General features: G+C 42.3%; 1 protein-coding gene across 8 annotated transcripts in view; it reads left to right on the forward strand.

Moving 5' to 3' along the window:
- PDE1C (phosphodiesterase 1C) overlaps positions 1-26,029 on the forward strand; it is a 315,242-nt gene that overhangs the window by 237,397 nt on the left and 51,816 nt on the right. For all 8 annotated transcript variants that reach the window (XM_063325540.1, XM_063325533.1, XM_063325534.1 and 5 more), the window contains 5 exons: positions 3,572-3,688; positions 5,667-5,807; positions 14,405-14,505; positions 16,259-16,387; positions 25,442-25,543. In XM_063325540.1, coding sequence (XP_063181610.1) covers positions 3,572-3,688; positions 5,667-5,807; positions 14,405-14,505; positions 16,259-16,387; positions 25,442-25,543 — 590 coding nt within the window. The remainder of the gene's footprint in view (positions 1-3,571; positions 3,689-5,666; positions 5,808-14,404; positions 14,506-16,258; positions 16,388-25,441; positions 25,544-26,029) is intronic.

Below are 26,029 nucleotides of genomic sequence, written 5' to 3' on the forward strand. Positions count from 1 at the left end.
ATGGGCACGATGATCTGATGGGCCTAAGACCTGCTGCCACAAAAGGGGCCATCAGCCTTGTCTCTCATTTGAATAGTGGCCATACATACCATCCATACAGACATGTTTGAATAAGTATGTTAATTTACCCAGTAGGCTGTGGTGATCCACTGTTTAGCAGTGTAGTGCTAGAGAGAGAACTTCACATTTATTAGCTGCTGAAGTGGTTACCTGCTTTAGAAGTAAATTTTTCACTTTTCTGATGCCTGTGCTGTCACAGCAATATTTTCTGGGCTGGCTAATATGGTAATGAACACCGAACCTGTAGTCACTTACAGTGTCTGCCATGTAGCCTTCTGCATGTCTGTGGCTACAAAAATTTCAGGCCTTCCAGTCATGTTGAGCAGAATAACATCTATCCCTGAATCTGATTGTTGGCTTATAAAACAAATCAAGGTTTAACTCTGAGGTTAAGGACAAACAGAAAGGTAGGAAAGTGAGCATTTAGGAAGAACTGGTGTTTCCCTTCATCTCTAGGTTTCCCCAAGCAGTGGAGCAATGGCCAAGTAATAAGGACACAGGACTGAGAAGTAAGACACCTTGGATCTATTTGCAGTTATACCTCATCGGGTATATGTGGCATTAGAACATCTTATGACACTTCAGCTGAGACTACAGGGCCAGTGACCTAGAGACATGTGTAGCACAGAAAGTTTCCCATCCCTCGCTTCTCCTGCTCTCCTTAGGGAGAGGAAACAGGTTTTCTTCTCCATCACAAGACATCCATGAAGTTCTGCTTCCCTTTAGATCTCTCCATAATATAGGGGTCACTTCCGTGTTAATTTTTTTTTTTAAGGTCATAAAATCCACTCATTTTCAAAGCGTAACTTCTGTTGCTGCAAGCCTCTAAGCCATCTGTGCTACTTTCATGCTTCTGTTAAGAGGATTTTCCCCCTAGTTATTCAGGGTAAAATGCTGCTGTCATTATTGTCAATAGCAAAACTTCCGTTGACTTGACAAGAGCAAGGATTTCTCCCTCAGTAAAATCTAAATAGCTCTACTGTGAAACTTATCGTCTATGTGGTTAACCATTATTTCATGAACAAGAACAATTCTGATGTGCTATTTTGCAGTTTCACAATTTGTTAAATTTTATCTGCTGCAAGAGCACAACATTAACTACAGGAAAAATATATAAAGGAACAAACCCCTTTTTTTTCTACAATATAAGATTTCCTTAAAGTGAGTTAAATTTCAGCATAGTTGAGACATTATTTTCAATGCCATAGGACGCAAAAGTGAATTATTATATACGTGCAAGTGTTAAATTAATTTGCTTCATTGACTGAGATAAGTGGTTACAAAATAAAAACACTCAAAAACCAGGAAAATACTTAAAATTGACTGAGTGGATGCTTTCGGCATTATTTTTCTTGCCCATTTTCTAAGCTTGTTCAAGGGCTTCAAAACATGCTTTTTTGGTGGAACTTTTTCCTCTTTTTGTTGTTTTTCCTCTCTAACACCTACTGGAAGTGTCAAAAAGCTGCAGTTTATGACTGCTCTTCTCTGACTTGGGCCACAAATCATGTCTGGAGGAGCTTGACCCTGCCTTCAATGTGTGGGCTCCACACAGCTTGTAAAATCAACTGCTTGGCAAGCAAGTGATTTACTGGGATAGGTGAAAGCAGAGCTGAATCTTCAGCGTCCTTGATATTCACTCACTAATTAACTTCTCTGTTGACTATACTTCCAGAAGAGGCATACTCTGCTCTGTGCAATCAACACTATGCAAGTAGCAAGGTTGTCAGGATCAGCCCATGCTGGAGAGAGCCAGTACCAAAATACATTGGCCTTGTTCAGAACATAAGAAGTCCTGTAGCTATGCTGGTGTATGGGTGACCGACCACAAGGCGTTTAAAGGTCCTTTGCATTTGACTTGAAGTCCGGTCCTTACCTGGGATATGACCATGACAACAAACAGCAAAGGTGGACAGGGCTTTAAGAGCTCAGTAGATAATTGTAATTTAGCGTTGTTAGTATTGCTAAAAAAGATGGCAAATTTTTACATGGACTGTAATGCTTAACAGTACTCAACATTGTGTCTAGGCATTAGGCCCTTTTCTTGGGCTGAGAGCAGCTGTGCACGTGCGTATGTGAAATGTAGTCATCTTTCTTGGTGAAAGTGCCACAAGGAAATGGGAGGTAACCTGCAACAGAGTTTGAAAGTGGAGGGAAACTTCAACGTATAGACGTCAATCTTTGATGTGTGTTTTAAGGAGAGTGATTTGGATAAAACCCTTTGGGAAGTACATCAAAGTTCTCAGCAGGCAAGAGAGATTGAGAGCTGGTCCTGTGCCAGCTGCAGCTGCCTTGTTGATCTGTACATCATTCTTCTAGCTATAACTCCTTCTGCACCTTTCCTCTTTGTTGCTAGGAGGAGGAGAAAAAGGTTCATAGGGTTTCAGGAACATCCAATTCTGAGATCAAGGAGCTTTATCTTGCTAGATAATGAGTGCTGTCAACTCCCATGGCCTTCCCTAGAGTTGAGATTTGAACTCAACCTTCTGTAAGGTTTATACCTTATACTTTAGCTTTATGAGCTGGGAAGTGAACTTTCTCTCCTCAATCTCTTTACTGACCACCCTGCAGCATTAATATATCATTTACAGCTGACTGGAACTTTCCCAAGTGGAATTAGATATTTACTCTTCTGTTACAAAGGTTGTTTTTTATATCATTGTTAGCACTTAATGTAACATTACTGTGATTTTTTTCTGCTCTGTAGTTTTCGGAAAGCCCTAGTGGACTCACTTATCTGTGAAAAAAAAAAAAAAGGAAAATTAGGCTCATGCTTTCTTTGAGCAATTTAAGCTGCAGTAATCACAATTCAGGGTTAATATTAAAATCACAAGGAACTAAGTTGCTCTTTGGGTCTAGCAAGATAGTTCTTCTAGTTAGTTATTATTTTGGTTGATTGAACAGCAAGTGGTAAAAATATGACCACAGATGTATTTTTTTTACTGCAAAAAAAACCGTATCACCTTACTCTGTTTTAAGCATGAGTGAAGCATTGGAGGGCTTTGTTCACAATAAAAAGTCATAAGAACTCTATAGGGACAGCAAAATCCAGAGGTTTTAACATCATTAAAAAGCATATCTTCATTATTTCTGTTTCCTTCAAAGTTAATATAATTTTTCATAGATTTTTCATAGCATGTGAGTAGGGGACAGAGAAGGGTAAAATCAGCCACAATAGGGCCATCCCAATGTTTCAGGTACTAAACCAAACCAGGATTCTTATCTTTTTGGGTTCAGCCTTTGCTGGTTAAATTCTGGTGTGGAGAATTGCCGTGTTTAGAATAAACAAACAGCATATGTTTCGTAATGGAAGCTTCTTAAACACAAATCATACAATATTGATGAGTAAATTAGACTTTGCATTGGTTAAATGGAATTGAAGAAATTAAAAAAAAAAGCTATAGACTTACATCACCACTGTAATTCTCTATTTGTAGATGTAAAGTGATAGAAATTGAACTATCATTGTAAAAGGGATGACCATATTAACTGCCTTTTCTACCCACTCTTGCAGAATGTAGACAAGTGGTCCTTTGATGTATTTGCACTAAACGATGCCAGTGGGGATCATGCACTGAAATTCATTTTCTATGAACTTCTCACACGCTATGATCTGATCAACCGTTTCAAGGTCAGTACTTAGAAGATGGGCTGCTTCTTCCATCTTGGATTTTGTTCAAGTTGCCTCTCATCCTGCTTTGTTCCATTCAAAATGCAATTTTAGCACTATTTGAAGGCTTTGTGGATGCTCCACTTTCCCCAGGAAGCAAGACCAAATGTTATTTAAGTAGTACTTTTAATTGCGATGGGACACAATGAAGTAGACAAGGTTCCAAACAGGCTTCCCCATGAAATCTATGGGAAATACTACATTTGATCCTGTGGGAACGATGGTGTCATTCTCCTGAGATTCCCAGGACTCTCAAGTGTGCAGGCAAAAAAGGAGAGATTGAATTCAAATTCAAATTCATCAAAAGCAGCATGGCTAGCAGGTTGAGGGAGGTGATTCTGCCCCTCTACTCCACTCTGTGAAAGACCCCACCTGGAGCACTGTGTCCAGCTCTGGAGTGGGAGAAGACCCTACCTGGAGCGCAGGAAAGACATGGACCTGTTGGAGCAGGTCCAGAGGAGGGCCACAAAGATGCTCAGAGGGCTGGAGCACCTCTCCTGTGAGGACAGGCTGAGAGAGTTGGGGTTGTTCAGCTTGGAGAAGAGAAGGCTCCAGGGAGACCTTATAGCGGCCTACCAGTACCTAAAGGGGGCCTATAAGAAAGATGGGGGCAAACTTCCTTAGTAGGGTCTGTTGCAGTAGAACAAGTGGTAATGGTTTTAAACTGAAAGAGGGTAGATTTAGACTAGATATAAGGAACAAATTTTTTACGATGAGAGTGGTAAAACACTGGAACAGGTTGCCCGGAGCGGTGGTAGATGCCCCATCCCTGGAAACATACAAGGTCAGGTTGGATAGGGCTCTGAGCATCCTGATCTAGTTGAAGATGTCCCTGCTTATTGCAGGGGGGTTGGACTAGATGACCTTTAAAGGTCTCTTCCAACCCAAGCTGTTCTGTGATTCTATGATTGTTACAGAGGTGTGCAGATATAAAAGTGATGTATCTTTTCCTCCAGCTTTGAACAGGCTTAAATTTGGATGGCAGGAACATTGTGCTCTGATCTTGACCATTGTCCCCACCTAAATATTCTGCTGTCCCTTCGCTCCATTGACATTTCCACTCCCCAGGGGTCCCCACTCACTTTGACTGGAAAGGGTTTATGGACCTTTGGCTCCTATACTTCTTCAGGAACTGCCTGTGCCTGATGAGAAGTGTTTGAAGAAGATAACTGGTCTGAAGTGCATCCTCACCTGATACGTACCCAAGAGGAGAACAACAGTGCTCCTCTAACTCTGGAAATATGACCATTTAGGGTATTTTCTGTTTGAGCAGATGGAACTGGAGAACCCATGTTGCCAGTTGCATATGTTGTAGCTGACACCACCTGCATAGCGTCCTCTTTAGAAACCCTCTGAATTTCATTTTCTTGAGTGTGTGCAGTTCTACTCTTGGAGTTGGAAAAGCATGGCAAGCCCCTAGGATGGGCAGGCTGGATTTTGCCATGAAAAGCCAAAGTTCTGATAAATGATACTTCTCTTAGTAGAGGTTCTCAGACTTGCTCTATGATATGTTTCATTAGAAAATCTTGAATGTGAACAGCAAAGCAGAAATATATTCCAGTGGGTTGTGAGGGTAACAGAGAGACTCTTGTGGCCTAATTAGAAATATTTCTCCAGGGGCAATCAATCAAGTGGTCTCTGTTACTTTTCATACTGCCTGTGTCTTCCAGATGGCATTTTTTAGTATACTTACTTACTTACTTGTGTGTGTTTATGTGCAGGAATGATTCATCCATAATGTAATTAGGGATAAGAAACTGAGTTTGAGGAAGTAACCTGGATTCACTCTCTCTCTTGAGTGCCTGTTTCAGATGTTTTAGTGTGTTATTGATTTGTGAAGTACAAACTGCTCTTTCGGACCTCTTATGAGAATGCTTCCCTCCAAATGCTAGCCGTTAAAGGTGATTATTTTGTTATTAATTTGTGTTGCTTTCCTCAGATCCCCATTTCTGCCCTGGTGTCCTTTGTGGAAGCTCTGGAGGTTGGCTACAGTAAACACAAAAATCCGTATCACAACCTAATGCACGCTGCAGATGTGACACAGACGGTCCATTACCTCCTTTTCAAGACAGGCGTAGCGGTAAGTACAGGAGTTGGCATCCTGAATACCTAATGAGATTACAACAGTTTTGGCTCATTAAGGAGATTATGATTATCCACAGTAGAACCCGTTTGCACTGTAGACAAATTTCATTTGATATGGCTGTACTAATGAAAGTAGAGATTTAGATTATTTAGAAATAGAAAGTAGGTGAAGATATGGATAACTCTTTTCACAATGATCTAAAAGAGGATGAAACCCAAGCTCAGTTTTTCACTGCCACAGATCTCCTGGGTGATTCTGCTAACTCACATCTGTTGGAATTAATTTCATCTAATGTGAAAAAAACAAATTGTCTAAGCTTTCTTCTTACTTAGGGGAGAAAGGCAGTACCTCCAAAGGACAATTCATTCCACTTATCTGCGGATGACAAGAGCTATGCTCTGGAGATGCTGATCTCCATCCAGTCTCTGCAGCAAAACCATCTGAACTGGCTTACACATAAACCCGTAGACAGCTAAAGTCTGACAGCAGTGATAGGAATTGATAGAAAGCTTAAACAAAAATACTGAGCACACAATATGTTCCCACAGAGGTTGTTAAGACAAACAACAGAAATACCTTTGAAGATGGACTAGAGGAATTGAAGGCAGGCAGATTCCAGAGTGGAGGTCAGTGATTGCAGTTATGGTTCAGCTGGTGGCTCAGAAAGTTGTCTGAAGCTTTTACTGCAGCTCCTGCTTTCTTGAACACTCCCTTATCATCCCAAGCTCCATAACTGGGAACTGCTGAAGAAAAGGATGAGGGAAACCCATGGTTGCATGTGACTCAGCGCAACCAACGCCATGAGTACCTTAGATGGATTATAAGAAATCACCATAGAAGTTGGCAGTCAGCATCACTTGTGGTAATACTTGTGTCTCCCCCTGTATGGAGTTGATGACACCTTTTTCTGCGCAGCTCGGTGAGAAACCTGAAGCAATGCTGCTGCCAGCGTGTAGTGTGTGATGGAGCATAGGACAGAGAGGTGCAAGCTAACAAGGCGTAGCGCGGCTCCTGCTATGTCTTTTAGGACAGTTTCAACAACTGTAGAGCTGCTTACGGTTGGAAGGAACCTTTTTGCTTATGGTGTGGCTTTCTGCAGTCCCTTAATTGCCGCAGCAATGTTGCTTTCAGTTCTGAGGCCAGACCTGGATGCTCTTCCCTGAGGAGTAACATGCTCCAGTGTCTCCTGTAAACACGTCCCAAGTCTCCTGTGTTGAACTGCACCTGTGAATTGCAGTGTTTACTACAGACATATTTGGAAGGAGTCAGGCTCTGTATGTCTCAAGACCTGATCCAGACTGCCTGATTCTGATTAAAGTTGTGCCATTGCTCCTGATTGTGTCTGAAGTAAGTAGGAGTTAGGTCAAATTTGCAACTAATGCAGATGCATGCTCCAAACCTCCCATGAGATCCTAAATTGGTCACTGCTGCTTTTAGGGCCATTTTAGTTAATGAAAACGCACGGAAGGCTGTATTCAGTAAGAATAATACAATGTTGAGTAATGCAAATTGCATTATAATGGTGAGCAAATGGATCCCCTTTTTCTCCTCAAACCACCGAAGAAGGGCAGTTTAGGGCCGTTTTCCCTTGGGGTGGTTCTGCTTCGACAAGTGACTGGATGGAAAGAGCTGCCCAAGTGCAGCAGCCCTCCTGCCTGTGTGTGTTCAGAACTGCCTTTTTCCACCTTGCTGCTTGTTGGTCTGTTAGCAATTTAGCTGCAACTCATCTGTGAATGAATGAGTGCTATTTCATTCTAGCCCATATTGCCACAGTGCTGAGTGGGGTTTTGTATTCTGTCTCTGGGCAGAGTAAAGCTAGGCAAGCGTTCAAAAAGAAAGGACTGGAAGGACATGAAAATACATGAGTTAACGACGGAATAGTTTGGATTATTTTGCTCTACGAGGGAGAGAGATGATGTAGCAGATAAAAAGAAAATAAAACCCCATAAACCAGACCAAACCAAAAAGCCCCGATGTTTTTACTTATGTACTGAGCAAACTTGCTATAAAGTCCCTGAGGTGCCCCAAAAGCATGAGCTGAGTGTGTTCTCTTTTTTGCTGGAAGCCCTGGGCTCCAAGAACCTGTCCTGGCCACCTGCCAGCCCACTCCATGGCTCCAGGTGGGAGCAAGGCAAGTAGTGCTGTTGATTAGAAACCAAGGTGTAAAAAGAGAGTTGACATCATGGGCTACTCCTTACTGGATGTGGGGTTACAGACTTTAAAGGCAGAGGAGCTCAGGAGCTCACAGAGGTATTATATTCTGTAGAACCAGTTTTCACAGCAAAGCTCCCCTTCCATGTTTTATTCCTACTATTAAGATCAAGCTTTTTTCTCACACGTCTCATGAACCAGAGATGCGATGCCACTACCATGCACATTGGTAAAGAACACTTGCATTTGAATGCTCTCATACTTATTCTGTGATCAGTAAGACTCAGGAAGCAGGCAGGAGAGATGAGCCCATGGCTTGTATCCTGCCAAAGAGAGTAAGGATGCAAGTTAGGGGAAATAAAGCTCCTTTTTTTTTCTTTTCTTTTTTTTTTTTTAATATACGAGACCCTTCGCTGTTCTGAAAAACCAAAACTAGCAGTAGTGAAGTGCATGTGGGAGCTGAACAGGATGATTTTCTATGTGGTACTGGGCCAGGAAACCAATGTCAGTGTTGTGGCAGATCAGCGGTGGGACCCAGGCCTGAGGCTTCTCTTCTGCCAGCTGCACAGCCACAGTTGCCTCAGTTGCCTCAGCCTGACCCTGTCTTCCCTGTGCCCCGGCCCCTCGCCGTCTCAAAGGTGCTGGGCTGGGCCTGCACCATGTATGTCAGTGTCTTTCCTGTCCTGAGGAAAATGGGAAAACTGGGTTGGAATCATCAGGAATAAAGGAGAAGAAGATATTGCAGACATACCAGGGGGATCTCTGACTTTGTAATCCCGCTGGTAACACTGGGAGCGAGAGCTGACTTTGCCTGCCTCTTCACCATATGTCAATAATAATATCTATAAAGCCTATGTATTCAGTGCTATACTTTTGCACAGTTTCACAGCAACGTGTAGACATTTGAAGGCAGTGCAGCTTCTTCTCTTATCTCATCTCATTTCTTCTTTGAATTGTAAAGTATATTTTCTGAAAGGTAAAGAAGGGGAAGCTATGTTGGTTGACTTGCTTTTCCTCTGCTGTTATATACTATACTTGTCTCCTCTGAAGGTGTTAGCCCAGATTAAAGACAGATTGCTCTGTAAGCATGTCATGTAAAATATTAACAGGCTTTTTTGCATTATTAGAATCATAGAATTGTCTAGGTTGGAAGGAAACTTTCAGGTTATCAAGTCCAACAATGAACCTAACACAAACGAAAAACATCACTAAACCGTATCGCTAAGCACTACATCTACCCGTCTTTTAAATACCTCCAGGGGTGGTGACTCAACCACTTCCCTGGGCAGCCTGTTCCAATGCTTGATAACCCATTCAGTGTAAAAATTTTTCCTAATATCCATCCTAAACTTCCCCTGGCACAACTTGAGGCCATTTCCTCTTGTCCATTCACTTGTTACTTGGGAGAAGAGACCAACCCCCACCTCTCTACACCCTCCTTTCAGGTAGTTGTAGAGGGCAATAGTGTCTCCCCTCAGCTTCCTTTTCTCTAGGCTAAACAATCCTAACTCCCTCAGGCGCTCCTCATAAAACTTGTTCTCCAGACACTTCACAAACTTTGATGCCCTTCCCTGGACACACTCCAGCACCTCAGTGTCTCCCTCTTGTAGTGGGGGACCCAAAAGGGGACACAGTACCTGAGGTGGGGCCTCATAATATTAGCATCATTAAATGTAGTCCAGTGATGCCTCAGTGGTATCTCTTGCAAACAGTTTCTGGGAGTATTTCGCCAGGGTGGCTTGGCAGCATGCAGACTGCAGCACCATAATGTGTTGTGTAGACTTTGAAGACAATTGCAGAAACAAAGTGCTAAAGCTGGTCAGAGCAAAAAGTAACAGCTGTGTGTATCCCTGGCTCCAATCTGACTGAGGAGCAAAACCAAGAAATGGATAAATCTCTCTCTTCAATTCTCTCTGTACTGGGATTCAGCCTTCTCTCAACCTGGCAAAAAATGCACAAACGATCATCCCCTGGCATACGTCTTTTGGGATTTTCTCTCATGCATTACCTATGCCCAGTGAATTATCTGTCCACATGCCTTTCAAAGCCCCCTGCTGTCGTGGTGCCTGATGTTTGAAGCGAGGAACAAGCACTCTTCAGTATCAAAATACTTTATTTTTTAATGTCTCTGAAGTGTTTTTCCTCTCTGTGTCAGAGGAAATGATGTTCTAGAGACATGTGCAGAGGTCAGAGCATGTGCACATTCCAGGTTTACATCTATGAAAGGGAAACTCGAACTTGTGTGCTTGTGAACATATGTACGAGGTGGCACTGGAGTCAGTGACTCATTTGCCTGAGCCGAGCCCTTTGCTTTCTTATTGCTGCTGTAATAAGCTACGCACAAAGTATCCCATGCAGACCGTTAGGATGGAGTTGCACTCCAGAGGACGTAGTGAAGTGCCTGCCGTTTCCCAGGAATAATCCCAAGCACTAATTGTTCCCACAGCCAAATGATATGTGGCATTTGGTTTAGGATCTGATGTAGCACAGGAAGAAACCACTCTTCTGCTACCAGGAACAATGGCCTCACAGCACTGCGTGCTAACAGTGACATTTCAGCTTTGCTTCCCTTGTTCGAATGTTTGTGTTAACTTTGGGTTGGTTTTTGTTGTTTTTGTTTTTTTCCTTTTTCTTAGTTTCCACCCGTCCTCCCCTGCAGGATCCAACCCATCTCAATGAGCATAGATTAATGTAGTTTGAAAATGAGCTCTAGAGGTCATCACTTCTCCTGCTCCCAGCAGGGCTAGCTTCTAATATGCGTAGTATGTTCACACATGGTAAAGAAATATAGAGGATATTTTCCCGTTTCCAGAGTTTGCTCTTATCAATAATTATCCTTACTCTAGCATACATAGTTGTTCTGTTCATCACTTTCACAATGTTTATGCAAGGAACTTGGACATGCTGGAATGCAAGACACTGGTTTCAGAAGGCATGTTGGGGGCATTGCTTGTACTTTTCACTGGGATGAAGACAAAGACTTGTGAAAAAATCATACAATAAAACAGAAAAAAACACCTCATTTATCTTGTTAACTAGTTATTTTCAATGTGGAAAAACTACTTTTTTACAAATTTACGTAGTCTATATAGTGGTAATTTGTTCAAGTCTCAAAGGGAAGAAATGATTGTCTGGTTTATCTTTACATGTCTCGTTTGCCTTTGTCATGCTCCTGTTATTTACAATCTCTCAACAGTTTTGTTCCAGGCTTCTTTTTTTTTTTTCCATTTTATTTTCAATTAAAAAGTCTTCTTTCCCTCTAATCGTATTCAGTGCCTGGAATCTCTTCAGTTTTCCTGTTATTTTCTTCCCCAGGATTATGCCTTGGGATAAATTTGTTATACTTTACTGTTTGAACTAGAATATTTTGGGTTCTCTCATAGACATAACATGGAAAGAGAATTTGGAATTACTCTGATGTTCATCTCTTAGAGGTTTGGCATAGAAATGTGATGTGTAGGAACAACTTCCAAGAGTGGACACTCTTTTCACTCATTTTATTCTTTCCTTTATTTAACTCTGTTGTTCAGCTGTGATTTTTACCTTATTCAGTATTATTTTCTGACTAATCTTTATAATTATTAGGAATTACCATGTGATTTCTTTGTGAATCTAGACAATGAGGTGCAAATGGTAGAACCTAAGAGTTCTTTCTCTGATACTGTCAAGAATTACAGGAGAATATTTCCTGCAGCAGACCTGTAAAACTGCAGAAGTGCAGGACTTCTGTCACATCTGTTTATACCAAAGGGAAGTGAGATCCTCCTCTTCTCCAGACTATTGTGATTAATAAGCAGATCATCATGAGCTCTGAAAATGATAGCTACTTTGGAATAAAACCCCATAAACACTGGGGAAGGAAGCAGGCTAATTATTAGTGTCTTTTCTTTGTAGCATTTTCTTGGAAATGGATCCATTTGTTTTGTTAGATTTGGAAACACTGCTCTTTCCTCTTCCTTTTTCTTTCTGTATGCATCCATCCTTTTGTTTACATGCCAATGACTTGCCTTAGTAGCTAACTCTTCATATTTATTGTATGTTTGTGAAAGACAATCATGCCTCATTACCCTTTTTTTTGTTTCCACTCTGGAAGTCAATACTTGTTCTTTCATGCCTTCTTCCCGCGCCATCCCCCACCCCCTATCATCGCAGAAAGTTTGACAGTTTTGTTCTGGATTGTTTTTGTCAACCCGTTAGAAATGAAAACCATTCACATTTCCTCGCTCTTTTCATCCTGTGATAGTGTCCTGCTGCTTTCTCAATAGTTCTTGATGGCTTTGTTCTTTAAAACTAGCTCTCTGTTCCCAAGATGAAGTCCATTACAGACTAGTGAAAGGTAATATCACTGCTTTGATGGAGATTGCATTCATTCTCTGCAGGCTCTTTACCATCTTGTTTGCTTTTCCTTGCAAGGTCGTAGCAGAAAGAAGGGACTAAAAGGTTCCAATTACTCACCTGCTATTTCCCTCATGTTACTCACAAGCCTATTTTGACTTTGTGCTACTTACACCGATCTATTTATTACCTACAGTTCACAACTGTAAATCCCAGCCTTTATTCTGAGTGGTCTTCCTCAATTGCTATTATTATATTTAATACCTTTCCTCAGGTGTATTGCACCCTATTTGAAAATCTACATTACCCTGAACTTGTTCAACAAATGGTGCTTTGATAGGGCATGCCAGTTAGAACTTCTCCTGTATGTGTCTGAAGAGATGAGGAAGGAGACCATAAGCACAGAGCTCGTTGCTTTAATGCTGTTTTAAGACTTTGGTCATAAGATCCCGTTGGAATGGGACTTATCAGATGATGACCAGAAGGTCTGAACTGGCTGCATTAGACTAGCTGGCATGTCCCTTAGTAGTTCTGTGTGCATAATGTAGGTTTGCTCTGCCTGTTCCTGAGCATTTGTGTCTGATTTTTTTCTATCATTTGCCCTCTTTTCTTGCGGAAAATGGCAGAGCATGGTTGCGGAATTGAAGTCCAGACGTAGCCGTGTAGCCTGGAGAGCCCAGTTCCTCTTTTTCCCCATTGCACTTGCCAGAAGTAGTTGCTTGAAACTTGGAATCATGTTCTTCATCAGCTATAAAGCAATCCTTCTTCACAAGTCACACCTGGAAACAAACATCACAGATTTCTCCACCACCAGTGCTGTTCCTTCCTGTCCTGGACTAATTGTGTAGAAATGAGAAAACAGTTTCATTTTGATGTCTGTTCATTTCTTGATCTCTTCACCCTCCTCTCTCTCTCAAAAAAAAAAAAAAAAGTAAAAAAAAATCAAGAGCTACCTTGATTATGGTCAGTGGCATTATGCGAAGTATGTCTGGCCAATATTTTCAAACTGCATCTTTAATGTAAGGAGATCTTTAATACTGAGACTTGCTTCATTCTTCTCTGGTTATGCAGAGATGGCTGTGAAAGGCAGGAGAAGAGCTGAACAGGCCCACGTTTATCTGTGCTTCTCTGGCACCTGGTTCCCAGACCAGTGGTGGCCCCTGAGCCATAGGAGATGTCTAGAATAAATGTATGAAACCCTACTGCCTTTACTGGGCTTTGAATTAAAAGGCAGTTCTTACATGAACATCTATCAAAAGGTTTGCAGGTTGACAGTGAACTGTTAAAAAAATATTTGGCAACCACTGTGGTACATTAAATGTAATACATTTAAGCATTTCAGACAAATATTTACAGCATCTACAGTATCTTTGTCTCTGATGCACTTGATGTTAACAGCACTCCTTGTGTGCTACCAGTGGAAAACGAGATGTAAAATGATTGATTGACTCAGAGGAAAATTATTAAAAGCATCTGAGTCATTTAGAAATCTAAGTCAAAAGTGACTTAAGCATTGAAAAATAAGGCTTTGACTAGGCAATTAGGAAAAAAGAAACCTCAGGGCTTTCTCAAATGTTTCTATAAATGATAACAAGAGGTCGCGTTCCCTATTATCCTCATGATTCACTGATAGACAAAGACTTCCAGGTACTGGAAATTAGTGACATTCTTCTGTATTTGAGGCTCTGCTACCCAGGTCAGCTGAGCTGAAAATACATACCCTGGTGGTATGTGCATACCTGCACGTCTATCATCAAGTTCCACTTGCAGAACCTTGATTTTCTTGAGGTTTCGCTCTCTCTCTTCCTCACACATTGCACTTTAAGAAGGGCACATTTTTCCCCTTGCTCTGCCTTAAGCCTTATTAGCTCCTGAAACCAGTCTGCTGGAGTTCAATTTCTTTAGATGAAGCTTCAGGAAAAACGCTGGTTTGGCTTTTGTGTATCAACCAGAGAAGTTTGCTTTAAAACAGCTGGCAGGCTGCAGGGGAAAGGCAATGATGTGCAGCGTTGACTGTCAGCAGGGGATAACTCACCTTAAAAGACAAAAGCCTTAATGCCTGGGAAAATGACAGTTTATCTGATCGCTCTGTAATCTCTTTTCAGCACTGGCTGACAGAGCTGGAGATCTTCGCAATGATCTTCGCAGCTGCTATCCATGACTATGAACACACTGGAACCACCAACAACTTTCACATCCAGACACGGTGAGGCTGCTGTAAATCATGATGAAGGCTTGGGAAATGGAGGGGGAAGCCTTTGGAGAATAACAGCACAGCCACCTAGAAAAGTGCAGGAGCTTTTGCTTTCAAGTGTTACAGGAGGAAATTTCACTTCCTTAGGTTGCATTTAATTTTCTCTTGCTCAACCATTTACAATGGAATGCATGTGTTCTAGCTTCCTGAGCATTGTTCCATATTAATAATCAGGAAAAGGAGAGTCCCAAAATATTTCTATGTAAAGTTTCCAAAGACAAATTGCTGTACAGAGTGATGTATTTTGATGAAGGTATAGTTTTGGAGGAGATACTATAATTCAACAGGTTTTTCTCCTTGTTGAATTTGAAGAATCAAACATTAACTGCATAAATCAAGAATTCAACGATATCTGTATTCATTAGTGAACGGCAACGCTACACATACTGGTTTTGCCATAGTGGAAAACCACACCTGCAGCAAGGGGACATGTTTACCATTACCTGTTCAGGGATTTTTTAAAGCTTTGTAAATTGCTAAACAGTAATTAGCTGATCACAAACTAGACTGGACTGGTGTATATTTTGAACTCAGAATATTCTGTAAGGCTTTTGGGTTGATGGAAGAGAGAAGGAGAAGATGAAGGTGGCATAAAATTCAGAAGTGTGCAAAGATTGTGAAGTTTCTAGTTGCAGTGATAATTGGGCCTCTAATTATTTGTGTATTATTTTGACAATGGGAGTGTACTGGTAGCAATGACAAAATGTCTAGATGTCCTCGACTGACACTGTGCACTTGGGCATTTCTAAGATGCATTGCATTTTACTCTAAACTACATGTCTGGAGTATGTTAGCTGAATTGTGCTGTATATCAGAGATATATAAAGGTTGCTAGGATAAATCACACATGTGCTCAGGACAGCGTGGGAACATAGAAGTTTCTGTCTCTGTTCTGGGCCAAGCCACACTCCACTTCTTACAGCTTCACGCATGCAAGAATTAAGGATCTGCTGTATTTCCCAAATACTTATAGAAGAATTCAAGGAAAGACAGCTGTAATTTAGTTTCTGTAACACTGAACATCAGAGGGTGTAAAGTGTAAGGGGAGAAAAACGTACACTGCTCTCTGGGAAGCAGAACGGAGTGGGGACTATAACAAGTCACACTCACCCTCTGTTGCCATTGACTTCCAGCAAGAACTTTGTCTTCAGACCAGTTTAGCCATTCATCAGTCTCAGATCTATGCCCTGGAGCTTAAAATAAGACGTGAAGTACCTTTGGTCTTCCTCTATCCCCCTGGCAATTGCCTTTCTGGGCAGCATAGTCTAGCACACAGATGGCAGAAAGCAGTTCAGTTATAGCTATTATCTTTTCTGGAAGTAATATTGGGACACATCTTGCGATTGCTTACCTGGGTAGAGTCAGGCTTTAGTATGAGAGCAACATGCACAAGAGTCGGAAAAGCGCCTCGTGATTCAAGCCTAAATTTACGTATTTCTCACAGTTCTAAGCACTTTTTTTGAAGTATGTAACAAAGAGCCTAGGTGAGTCTCAGCTGATAAAATAGATTTTGCGGTGAATTTTGATCTTTAGTTTTCTTTTACTGAATAACAGCAATGAACAAAATATTACAAGTGCTCTTAAAATGCTCGTATCTGTGCTATAGAACTAATCTCTGTAACTGATCAAAGGAAAACTACTGAATGTGAGATTCTTTAGGCAGGGAAGAAACATAACCTTTCTTACGTTTTCTTTTAAATGCTAGGTCAGACTCAGCCATTCTGTATAATGACCGGTCTGTGCTTGAAAATCACCACGTTAGTGCAGCGTACCGTCTTTTGCAAGATGATGAAGAGATGAATATTTTATCTAATCTCTCAAAGGATGACTGGAGGTAAAAATGAACATGGTGGCTGCCCAGGAACACTGCAGCATCACCATAGACTGTTATTACCTTGTCTGAATGGTAATGTGCATTATCGTATATTGCATATTAGTATTTCTATTGCTACAAAGAACTTTAAAAGAGCTTTAAAAGGTGTTTGTCTTGCTTACTTCTGCTTTCACCTGGTTTTCTGGTTTCACCTTATTTCTGGTTTTCACCTCTGGCAGCGAGACTTTGTAGCAATGGATTATAATATACAGTTTGATTCCCATCTAATTTCTCAGTCTCACAGAGATACCCTTTGTGCACATCCATTTGTAATTGAGCGCAGAGCTGGCCTGCTGTTTGTTCATCCTAAAGCATAGACATAACCTTTATCTACTTTGACACTCCCTGCCTGGAAATTATAAATGGGACTTTATGCAAAAAAGAATCCATCCCAAGGAGCATAAATCAGTGTACTGTGTATGCCAAGGTGATGTAAGAAGCTGTAATTTAAAATAAGTCTCATGCAGCATATGATTTATGTGCCAAAATCAGCCCATGATTTGCTTTCTAACAGCAGACAGTTCAAACTGATGAGGGCTTTCTTTTTTTATGGGGGTTTTTTGAACGTCAAGGGGTGGTACTTTAAAAATAGCCCGGCGTGCTAGACAGGAAGAATCCTGCTCCATGGTCGTTCTTATGGGAGGGAAAGCAACTTGTGGGATCTTACATGATGCATGGTGCCCCAGTGCTTAGCAGTCAGTTCATTTTATTTTAATATAAACCTGGGGAAATAAGATCTTTTCTGGGGCCTGGCTTCTAGCAAGCTGGTCAGTGAAGGCTCTGCTTGCTAATCTGTTTAGCCTGAATTTCCTGTTTATTTTAACTTGTGGACAGTGATGTGATCCTATAGCTGAACACCAGAAATAAAACTCAGGAACTTACGTGGCTGATTTCAATCAATGTGAGTGTTGTGGAGGAGTGGCTTGAGAAATTCTATCCCCCAATATAGAAAATAGTCTCATGGTGGGCAGCAAGCAGGAGCTTAAAAAAAAAAATCTGCATTGAGGTGTAAAAAATCTAATTTATTTTTTTAGCTACAGCTGGTAATGCCTTGTCAATTATTGGCAGCGAATTACTGATTCCTTATATGTTGGCGGGAGAAACGCAAGGAACTGACTGACTAGAAAGAGCAGCCTTAGAGCCACTGTCTACAAGGAAGAGTGGAGCAGCTACTTGAATATGCTTCGTTGTGTAGACACTGTCTTTAGGAAAATGGTCTGCTTTGGAGCTTTAAACTGGTTTTGCTTGAATCAAAGCTAGCTTGAGATATTTCTCATTGATTCTGTAGTGTCAACATGCGTGTTGTGTTGAGGCAAAATGCTTAGGCCCAAAGTTTCAAAGATTAACCCATCTCTTTAAAAAATACTGTAACTGCCTGACCAAAAATATTGAGTGGTTTGGATTGCTTATTTGTTCTCTCTCAAGTAGGGCTTTATTATTTTGTAGCTTCTGATGAAGCAGCAGCTGCAGAATAAAGGCCATTATCTGGATGTGCTCTAATACCAAAACATTGTGATTTTTGTGTGCTTTTGCTTTTGGCTGCCAGTTCAAAATCCCATAGGCAAACATTTGGGAAGTGCTAGCAACGTCAGCTGACTTCAGCAGGGTCTGAGGTGTTGAGAAAAAAAAACAAGCCCAGAGTTTCCCAGACTGGCACTCAAAAATAGGACCCTTAGTATTGAAGGATGCTTTGGTACACTATTAAAGTGTATCCAAATTTAACTTTATTTTTATAGAATTAACTGATAAATCTCTCTCAGCGAAAGGCCCAAGTGGTGGTTTTTGGAAAGCAAATTCTTAAGTGCCTTTCTGAATTGAGCTTTCACTCCTTTTTTTCACTTTACTGGTAAAAGAAAATCTGGTGGTCATTGGATTTCACAATCCTAGATGTCTGTGTGGGTTTTATCACTTTTGTGGTATTCAGTCATCTAGTTAGGGAATGTATTTTCAGGAAAGAAATGTAGAAAATTAGAACTGCTGTTGGAAAGCAAATGGGCACAGGTTTTGTAAGGAAAGCAGATGAGACTGAAAGAGATCTTTTGGGCTACAGTCAAGGAGAAAAGAGTTGAATACTTACTAGTACTTAAACTACATTTTTTTCTCCATTAAAAAAACCCACCAACTCTGTTGCTTATTAAATATTTGAAAATCAGTTGAGTTGCCTTATTTCATGAATCCCATTTGTGCAAATCATCAGCGAGTAAATGAAGAAACTATCACAAAACCATATCACAGTGAATTAAGAAAATAAACTGCAAAGTGAACAGATGCTTTCCAAGATACTGTTATAGATGTCTTTTCTGGCATTGTATTTCATTGTTAATAAGTTCCATGCAGTTTATTGAAACAGAGTATGTTTAGCGCAAGCACGTCAAGTACAGGATTAAAAAGGCATCTGGAAAATGTTTCGCTCCTTAATTCTGTAATGGAGTACAGCTTTAGGCAGTAACCTTTAATGTGATACTGACTTTGTCCCTCAAATAATTCTGAGCCCTCCTTGTCAATCCATGTTATTCCTTTTGAGATTGCAGTGAGAACCCTTGAATGTTTTTTGACTGAAGACAACTTTGGTCGGAGCCTTCTTTTGTATATAAAGCATGTGCATGGTTGCATGATCACTCCCTTTTCTTGTTAAAGTTTGTTTCCATGCATTCAGGATGGGCACACACGTCATTGAAAACGTTGCCTCAAATGTAGTATTTTTCCTATTCATTTCCATGAGAATAAAGTACTGAGACTTCTACTGGACAAAATGAGCAAAATATCTCACTTCAGAAGATCTTACTGTTGGTTGCTAGCATAGGGATTAATTGATCTAAAATGGCCTTTTTCCTGTCCCTTCCCCATGCGTGCAAGGGGGTGTGAGTCCGTCACTAGCATACAGCTTTAAGGTGAACATTGATATGGAGCAAAGAAACATCCAACAAAGTGTCCAACAAAATGATGTAAGGTTCTCTGAGGCAAGAAAAGTAAAACCATGAAATAATTATTCTAAAGAGGAAATGAAGATATTTGCCAGATGGATCAATGCAAGGCTTGGAAGTATTTAGATGTAAAGTCAGCCAGAGTCTATCTCGGCAATCAGTAGTAAAGATGCCGTAAAACTGTGCTTGCTCACGGGACTGTGCCAGATACCGTGTTTACACCTGAATCATCTGCAGGACATTAGTTAGACAACAAAAAAAATCAAACATCTGACATTGGACACAGGATGAGTTATTATTCAGCATGTAATAGTAGTAAACCAGGAAATTCACTTCAGGTTTGCCTGTTCTCCAATTGCTTTTCCTGATGCTGTTCCCCGACAAGCTGCATTCTCCACCTAATTGTTCCTTTCCCTACTTCTGCAGGGGTTATTGAAAGGCGCGGGCAAGTTGCCTTCAAATTTATTTTCAAATTGAATAACTTATAACTTTTTCTCAGTGGTTGGTTATAGGTGTGAGAACGTGATGTCTCCGTGGCTCCTGGCCTCTGGCCTTAGGGAAATGTATATTTTACCATGAGAGAAAACATCTGGAATTGTAATGAGAAATATTAAAATTCCTAATTAGGCAGCCAAGCAGCACAGCCAAGTCTATAAAAAAAAGTCTTTGAGTCCACAAAGGATCTTTGGTTGAGGGGACCTGGCTGGGTGGTTGCATTCAAAGAGTTGCGGTCAACGGCTTGATGTCCAAGTGGAGACCAGTGACAAGTGGCATTTAGGGTTTTTTTAAATTGGGTTTTATTGTTTTTTTATTGTTTTTTTTAAATTGTTTATTGGCCAATCTTGCCAAAACTTTCTCCTGCTGCTTCTCCAAAGGAAGAACTGTCTCTCCATCTTACATGTTTCCAGGAATGGGGCATCTACCTGCTTTGATGATCTGTTGCTACTCTCTGCATACTTCCAGGACAGGTGGCTTCATCTTCACCCACCCATTTCGTAGCTGTGGTGAGAGCTAACTGAGGACAGCCGCCTTTCTTGTCCTCAGACTGAAGAAATTCCGCCCCCAGGCCCCAATAATCTGGGTGGTGCTCCAGGGGAGTCCAACAGGCTGCAGTGGTCTCCTCTGGTCTCTGGTGATCTCCAGCTCTGTCTGGCAGTCTCCGATGATCTCCAGTAGTGAGACCATCAGCCACTGCCAGAGACCATGGGAGACTGCCAGTGTCTGGTGGCCTCCAATGACCTCTGGTGGTCTCCAGTGGTGTCCAACAGTCTCTGGTGGTCTCCAGCAACGGTGGTGATCTCCAGCAGTCTCCAATGGACTCCTCCAGGTGCTGTGGGGCTGCTGACCAGAAAATGGCAGCACCTTTCTTTGCCTCTTCCCCAGGGCTCTGAGCAGAGGAGATGCCCTCCTTCATGAGGGGCAGGGATTGGGTGGGAAAGAAGGGCTCATCAGTGGCTTGACAGATGGGTGATCTTCCTGGCGAGCCTGCTGGATGGCAGTGTGGATGGCCCACTTAGGGCTAGCATTGGCTGGGGGGCTGGCGCTGCTTTTGGGGAGCTGGCTGTTTGGAGGTCCCTGAGAGCCCCCAGCAGTCCTGTGGTGCTTTGGGCACCATGGTGCTGGAGGCACCCCGGCCATGGTGGTGGTGTGCACCATCAGCCCCATGGGAGATGGATCCACCTCCATTGGTTCTTCTTCATCTGCAGGTGGATCCAACTCTGTGGACTCATTGCTATTCTGTGATGGATCAACCTCCATGGGCTTGACCCGACTGCCATAATTTTTGCTGCTCCTGTCAGCCTGCTTCTGTTAGTCGGGATGTGGAGGCCTCCTTGGGGCTTCCAATGAGCTTCTTCTCACTCGTCCCACCCAATGTGGGCATTGGCCTCCCTTTGCGGGCTCCTCCTCTCCCAAGCAGGCTTGGATCGAGAACCTCTGGCTGCTGAGCAAGCCGTGGGCCAGCCGCAGGGTTGCCTGCTTGCCTAACGGCAGGCCAGTGACATCACCAATGGCCGTTGGTGTGTCTGGGAGGGTGGCTCAGGAGGCCCTGAAGGCCCTTTTCCTTGCCAGAGAGCAAGACTGCCCCTGGGCCAGCGGGACTGTCCTCCAGCTGCCTTCATGTGCCCTGGGCTCCAGCCCCCTCCTCCTGCCAGGCCTGGCGTCCCCTCAAGGCCTCGGTGGCCGCAGGAGGGCCAGGGAGTCTCCATGAGCCTCCAACCGCCCGGCTCCCTGCAAGTGGCAGTGTCCCGGCAGCCAACAGCAGCAGAGAGGGGCAGAGGGGAGGAGAGGGCCTGGCCTTCTCCGCGCTGTTGCGCAGGGGCGATGGGAGGAGTCCATCGCAGGGCCATCGAGGAGGTCCTTGGGGTCTGGAGGTGGGGTTTTCAGTGTGAGGACGGGAAGGCCCCTGGGGGATTGCTCTCCCCAGCTGGTTCTCGCCCTCAGCTACTGAATGGGTGGTTGAAAATGAAGCCAGACGCGCCCTGGCATTGCACAAAGAGTAGCTGCAGATTAGTCATGACTCTAGATAAGCACAAAAGAGCAATTTGATCTTGGCTACAGGCTCCTCAGGGAGTGGTTATGGTGAAGGGTGTGTAGGTACTTCTGCCCATCAGTTGATTCCTGTGTACCTCAAGCAGTGTAAAAGCTGTTGAGAGCACAACATCACTTGAGGAGTAAAGGGAGGTGTTTTTGCTTCCTCCACATTGACTAAATGACAAACAGTCTGCAAACAGAAATCTTGCTGACTGTCATTGAAAGAAGGAAAGCTAAGCTGGCTGTGAAGGTGTTTCTGGTGACAGTTTGCTGTGCCCGTGCTGCCATGGTGACAGCAGATCCCAACATGCCCCTTTTTCCTGTGTCATTCCAGTCCTCTGCTTTCATGGCTTGTATAGATACAGAAGGCAGTATTGACTTTTAAACTATCCACTGATGTCGTGGGGGAAGGTGTCATCTCTCCACTATTTAATAGTTTCCTTTCTCCCTTTGGCTCCTGCTGTTTTGTCCAGCCCAATGTGCAGGCCACATCTGTAGAGGATTGTTTGTCTTTTCTTTGGATTAGATTTTTACTAGCTTTACGTGACAGAGAGAGATGGTGCAGGTGGGGAGGAGGTGCTGACGAGCACTGTCATTTTCATCTAATGAAAACCATTCTGGATGGTGGAGAGCTCAGGGCACCTTACCATACTTGTTGCTATGATGCCGCATGCCCAGGAATAAACTAGGAGATAGGTTTAGCTCTTAATGGTCAGAGGGCAGATTGTTTTGAGGACATTTCCTTGGCCTGAGTCGACAGGCAAGTAATCTTTATTGGAAAGTGTTCTGATAGGACCATGCTTGTGAATACTTAGCCTGTGGCAACTGTGACTCTCTGCAGGAGATTAGCTCAAAGGTGTGCCTGCCTCTATTGGCTTGATACAGCCTCCTCCTTTTTTCATCAGATTGTATTATTTCTTCTTTTTTTGGGTACAATTTTAGGTTACCTATATTTTAAGGACTTGGATAATTTTTCTTGAGTCAAGTTATTTAATTAATCACTCGGGACAATTACTGTTTGAGTGAATTAAATCTGGTTCTTCATGAACTTCTTCCTGAATACCAGACTGGGTTGGAATCATTGGGAATAAAAGAGAAGAAGATATTGCAGACATACCAGGGGATCTCTGACTTTGTAATCCCACTGGTAACACTGGGAGCGAGAGCTGACTTTGCCTGCCTCTTCACCATATGTCAATAATAATATCTATAAAGCCTATGTATTCAGTGCTATACTTTTGCACAGTTTCACAGCAACGTGTAGACATTTGAAAGCAGTGCAGCTTCTTCTCTTATCTCATCTCATTTCTTCTTTGAATTGTAAAGTATATTTTCTGAAAGGTAAAGCAGGGGAAGCTATGTTGGTTGACTTGCTTTTCCTCTGCTGTTATATACTATACTTGTCTCCTCTGAAGGTGTTAGCTCAGATTAAAGACAGATTGCTCTGAAAATAAAACATTAACAGGCTTTTGTGCGTTATTAACATCATTAAATGTAGTCCAGTGATGCCTCAGTGGTATCTCTTGCAAACAGTTTCTGGGAGTATTTCGCCAGGGCGGCTCGGCAGCATGCAGACTGCAGCACCATAATGTGTTGTGTAGACTTTGAAGACAATTGCAGAAACAAAGTGCTAAAGCTGGTCAGAGCAAAAAGTAACAGCTGTGTGTATCCCTGGCTCCAATCTGACTGAGAAGCAAAACCAAGAAATGGATAAATGTCTCTCTTCAATTCTCTCTGTACTGGGATTCAGCCTTCTCTCAACCTGGCAAAAAATGCACAAACGATCATCCCTTGGCATACGTCTTTTGAGATTTTCTCTCATGCATTACCTATGCCCAGTGAATTATCTGTCCACATGCCTTTCAAAGCCCCCTGCTGTTGTGGTGCCTGATGTTTGAAGCGAGGAACAAGCACTCTTCAGTATCAAAATACTTTATTTTTTAATGTCTCTGAAGTGTTTTTCCTCTCTGTGTCAGAGGAAATGATGTTCTAGAGACATGTGCAGAGGTCAGAGCATGTGCACATTCCAGGTTTACATCTATGAAAGGGAAACTCGAATTTGTGTGCTTGTGAACATATGTACGAGGTGGCACTGGAGTCAGTGACTCATTTGCCTGAGCCGAGCCCTTTGCTTTCTTATTGCTGCTGTAATAAGCTACGCACAAAGTATCCCATGCAGACCGTTAGGATGGAGTTGCACTCCAGAGGACGTAGTGAAGTGCCTGCCGTTTCCCAGGAATGATCCCAAGCACTAATTGTTCCTGTAGCATAGTCATACCCTTTTATTGTAAAAGTTTTTTCCATGCATTTAGGTTCTCCTCTCCTGCCTCTCTTGCTTGTGTTGACAGAGAGGTCGGTGCCACTGGGAATGAACCACACCAGGGAATTGACCAGGACTGGTGAAAAAAAAAAGATCCAATATAATTTTAAATAAGTTTGTTTTCCACCACCATATCATCATCTTGAATGCCGTTGGCTATGCAACTGATTGTACATAAGAGTGGGGTGGAGGAGGTGGGTATACTGGGGAAGAGCGAGCCCAGCTGATGCCATCTTAACATGCATGCAGAACTCCTGGCTGGGGGAGGACACAGTACGTGTTACCCATGGGACAGGGCGAACGCAGCAGTCTTAGGTCTCTACGCAGTGGTGGCCTGAGGCTGGAACTTGAGCACAGCCACCAGAGGCAAAAGAGACATGCTCAAAATAGAGCACATCCTTCATGAAACATTAATGAAAAGAGGAATGGTAACTTTTATTTTTAAATGAAAGCTGACCCATTTCTGGATCTCCCAGATCCTAAGCTGGTATGCTAACCTTGGGTTGTTCTTCCTCTGTTAACCTGTGGGGAGCTGAACTCAGAGAAAGAGAAAATAAATTTGTATTATGTGCTAGATCAGAATGTTCTGGTAGTTTAAAATCTCTAGGACGTCCATATTATCTTTAAAGGAATTTCAACTGGATCCTAAACAAGTTTGCTTAACAAAAATTTGTACAGGAATAGTTTGAATATCAGGGAAGTAATGCAGGTTAGTAATGCAAGTTCTCAGAAGTCTTGACTGCATATATGCATTATATATTCTAGGCGATTTTTTTAATATGTTGTTTTTCCTTTAATAATATGACTAAATTTTCAACATAGGTACCGACCAGTTTTAGTCAATTGGATAGAGATTCAGGTTCAAAAGTTCACCTGCTGAGCCTTCAAATAGTCTTTTTACTTCCTTCTAAGAATGTGCTATAAAAGGAATCAAGAGGTTTGTGCTTAATTGAAAAAGGAGTACTAATACTAACGCGCTCTTCAAAAAACGTCTAGGATTTCTCTTAGCAAGGATTAGCCACCTGACTTAATTTCCAGCCCTCCCATTCCAGTATTTGTGTAGAAAATCATTCATCCTCATCCCCGTCCCTGAGAGAGGGATAATTGAAATAGTGACATACAAAGGCAGAAGTACTGTCAATAATTTGCAGACAGACAACAAACGAAACCGGAGAGTTTCTTATGCTGGTTTTTGTGTTTCTCTTTCCTTGCTCCTCTCATCGTGATGTCATCCAAAAGGGAATTCAGAGCTCTAGTGATTGAGATGGTGTTGGCCACCGATATGTCCTGTCACTTCCAGCAAATCAAAGCCATGAAGAATGCTTTGCAGCAGCCAGAAGGGTGAGTCATCTCACAACACTGTGCAGTGAGGGGCTGCATTTCAGCTGGTGCTTTACCATTGTGTTTAACTTCAAAAGCTCCTCTCCAGAGGCCCTCGCTGTCTTTGATGCCTGCATCGATTCTCTTTCTGCTGTTGAATTTTGAATGAATTCACTTAGGAGTGTACTGGCACCCCCCTATACACACATCTCTATTCTGTGCTGGACCAAAGCTTCCAAAAGTCACAATGTTAAGATAAGCCTCCCTGGGCATTTCCCTTTGCATATCAGGGTAACATCAAGGACGTGATCCAGCTGAGTGACCTCTACAGCTTGAGTATGACTCAAGGTTATAAGATCTGCAGAACACAACTTGGGCATTGCCCTTCTGCAGATGGTATCAGCTGCCACCTCTGCAAGGTGCCTGCTCCATAACCAGAGGACAGATGAAAACAACTTGAGATCCACTGAGGGAAAGGCTAGAAGATAACAGATGGAGCAGTATGGG

The sequence above is a fragment of the Chroicocephalus ridibundus genome, chromosome 2, assembly GCF_963924245.1.
Source record: "Chroicocephalus ridibundus chromosome 2, bChrRid1.1, whole genome shotgun sequence".
NCBI lineage: Eukaryota > Metazoa > Chordata > Aves > Charadriiformes > Laridae > Chroicocephalus > Chroicocephalus ridibundus.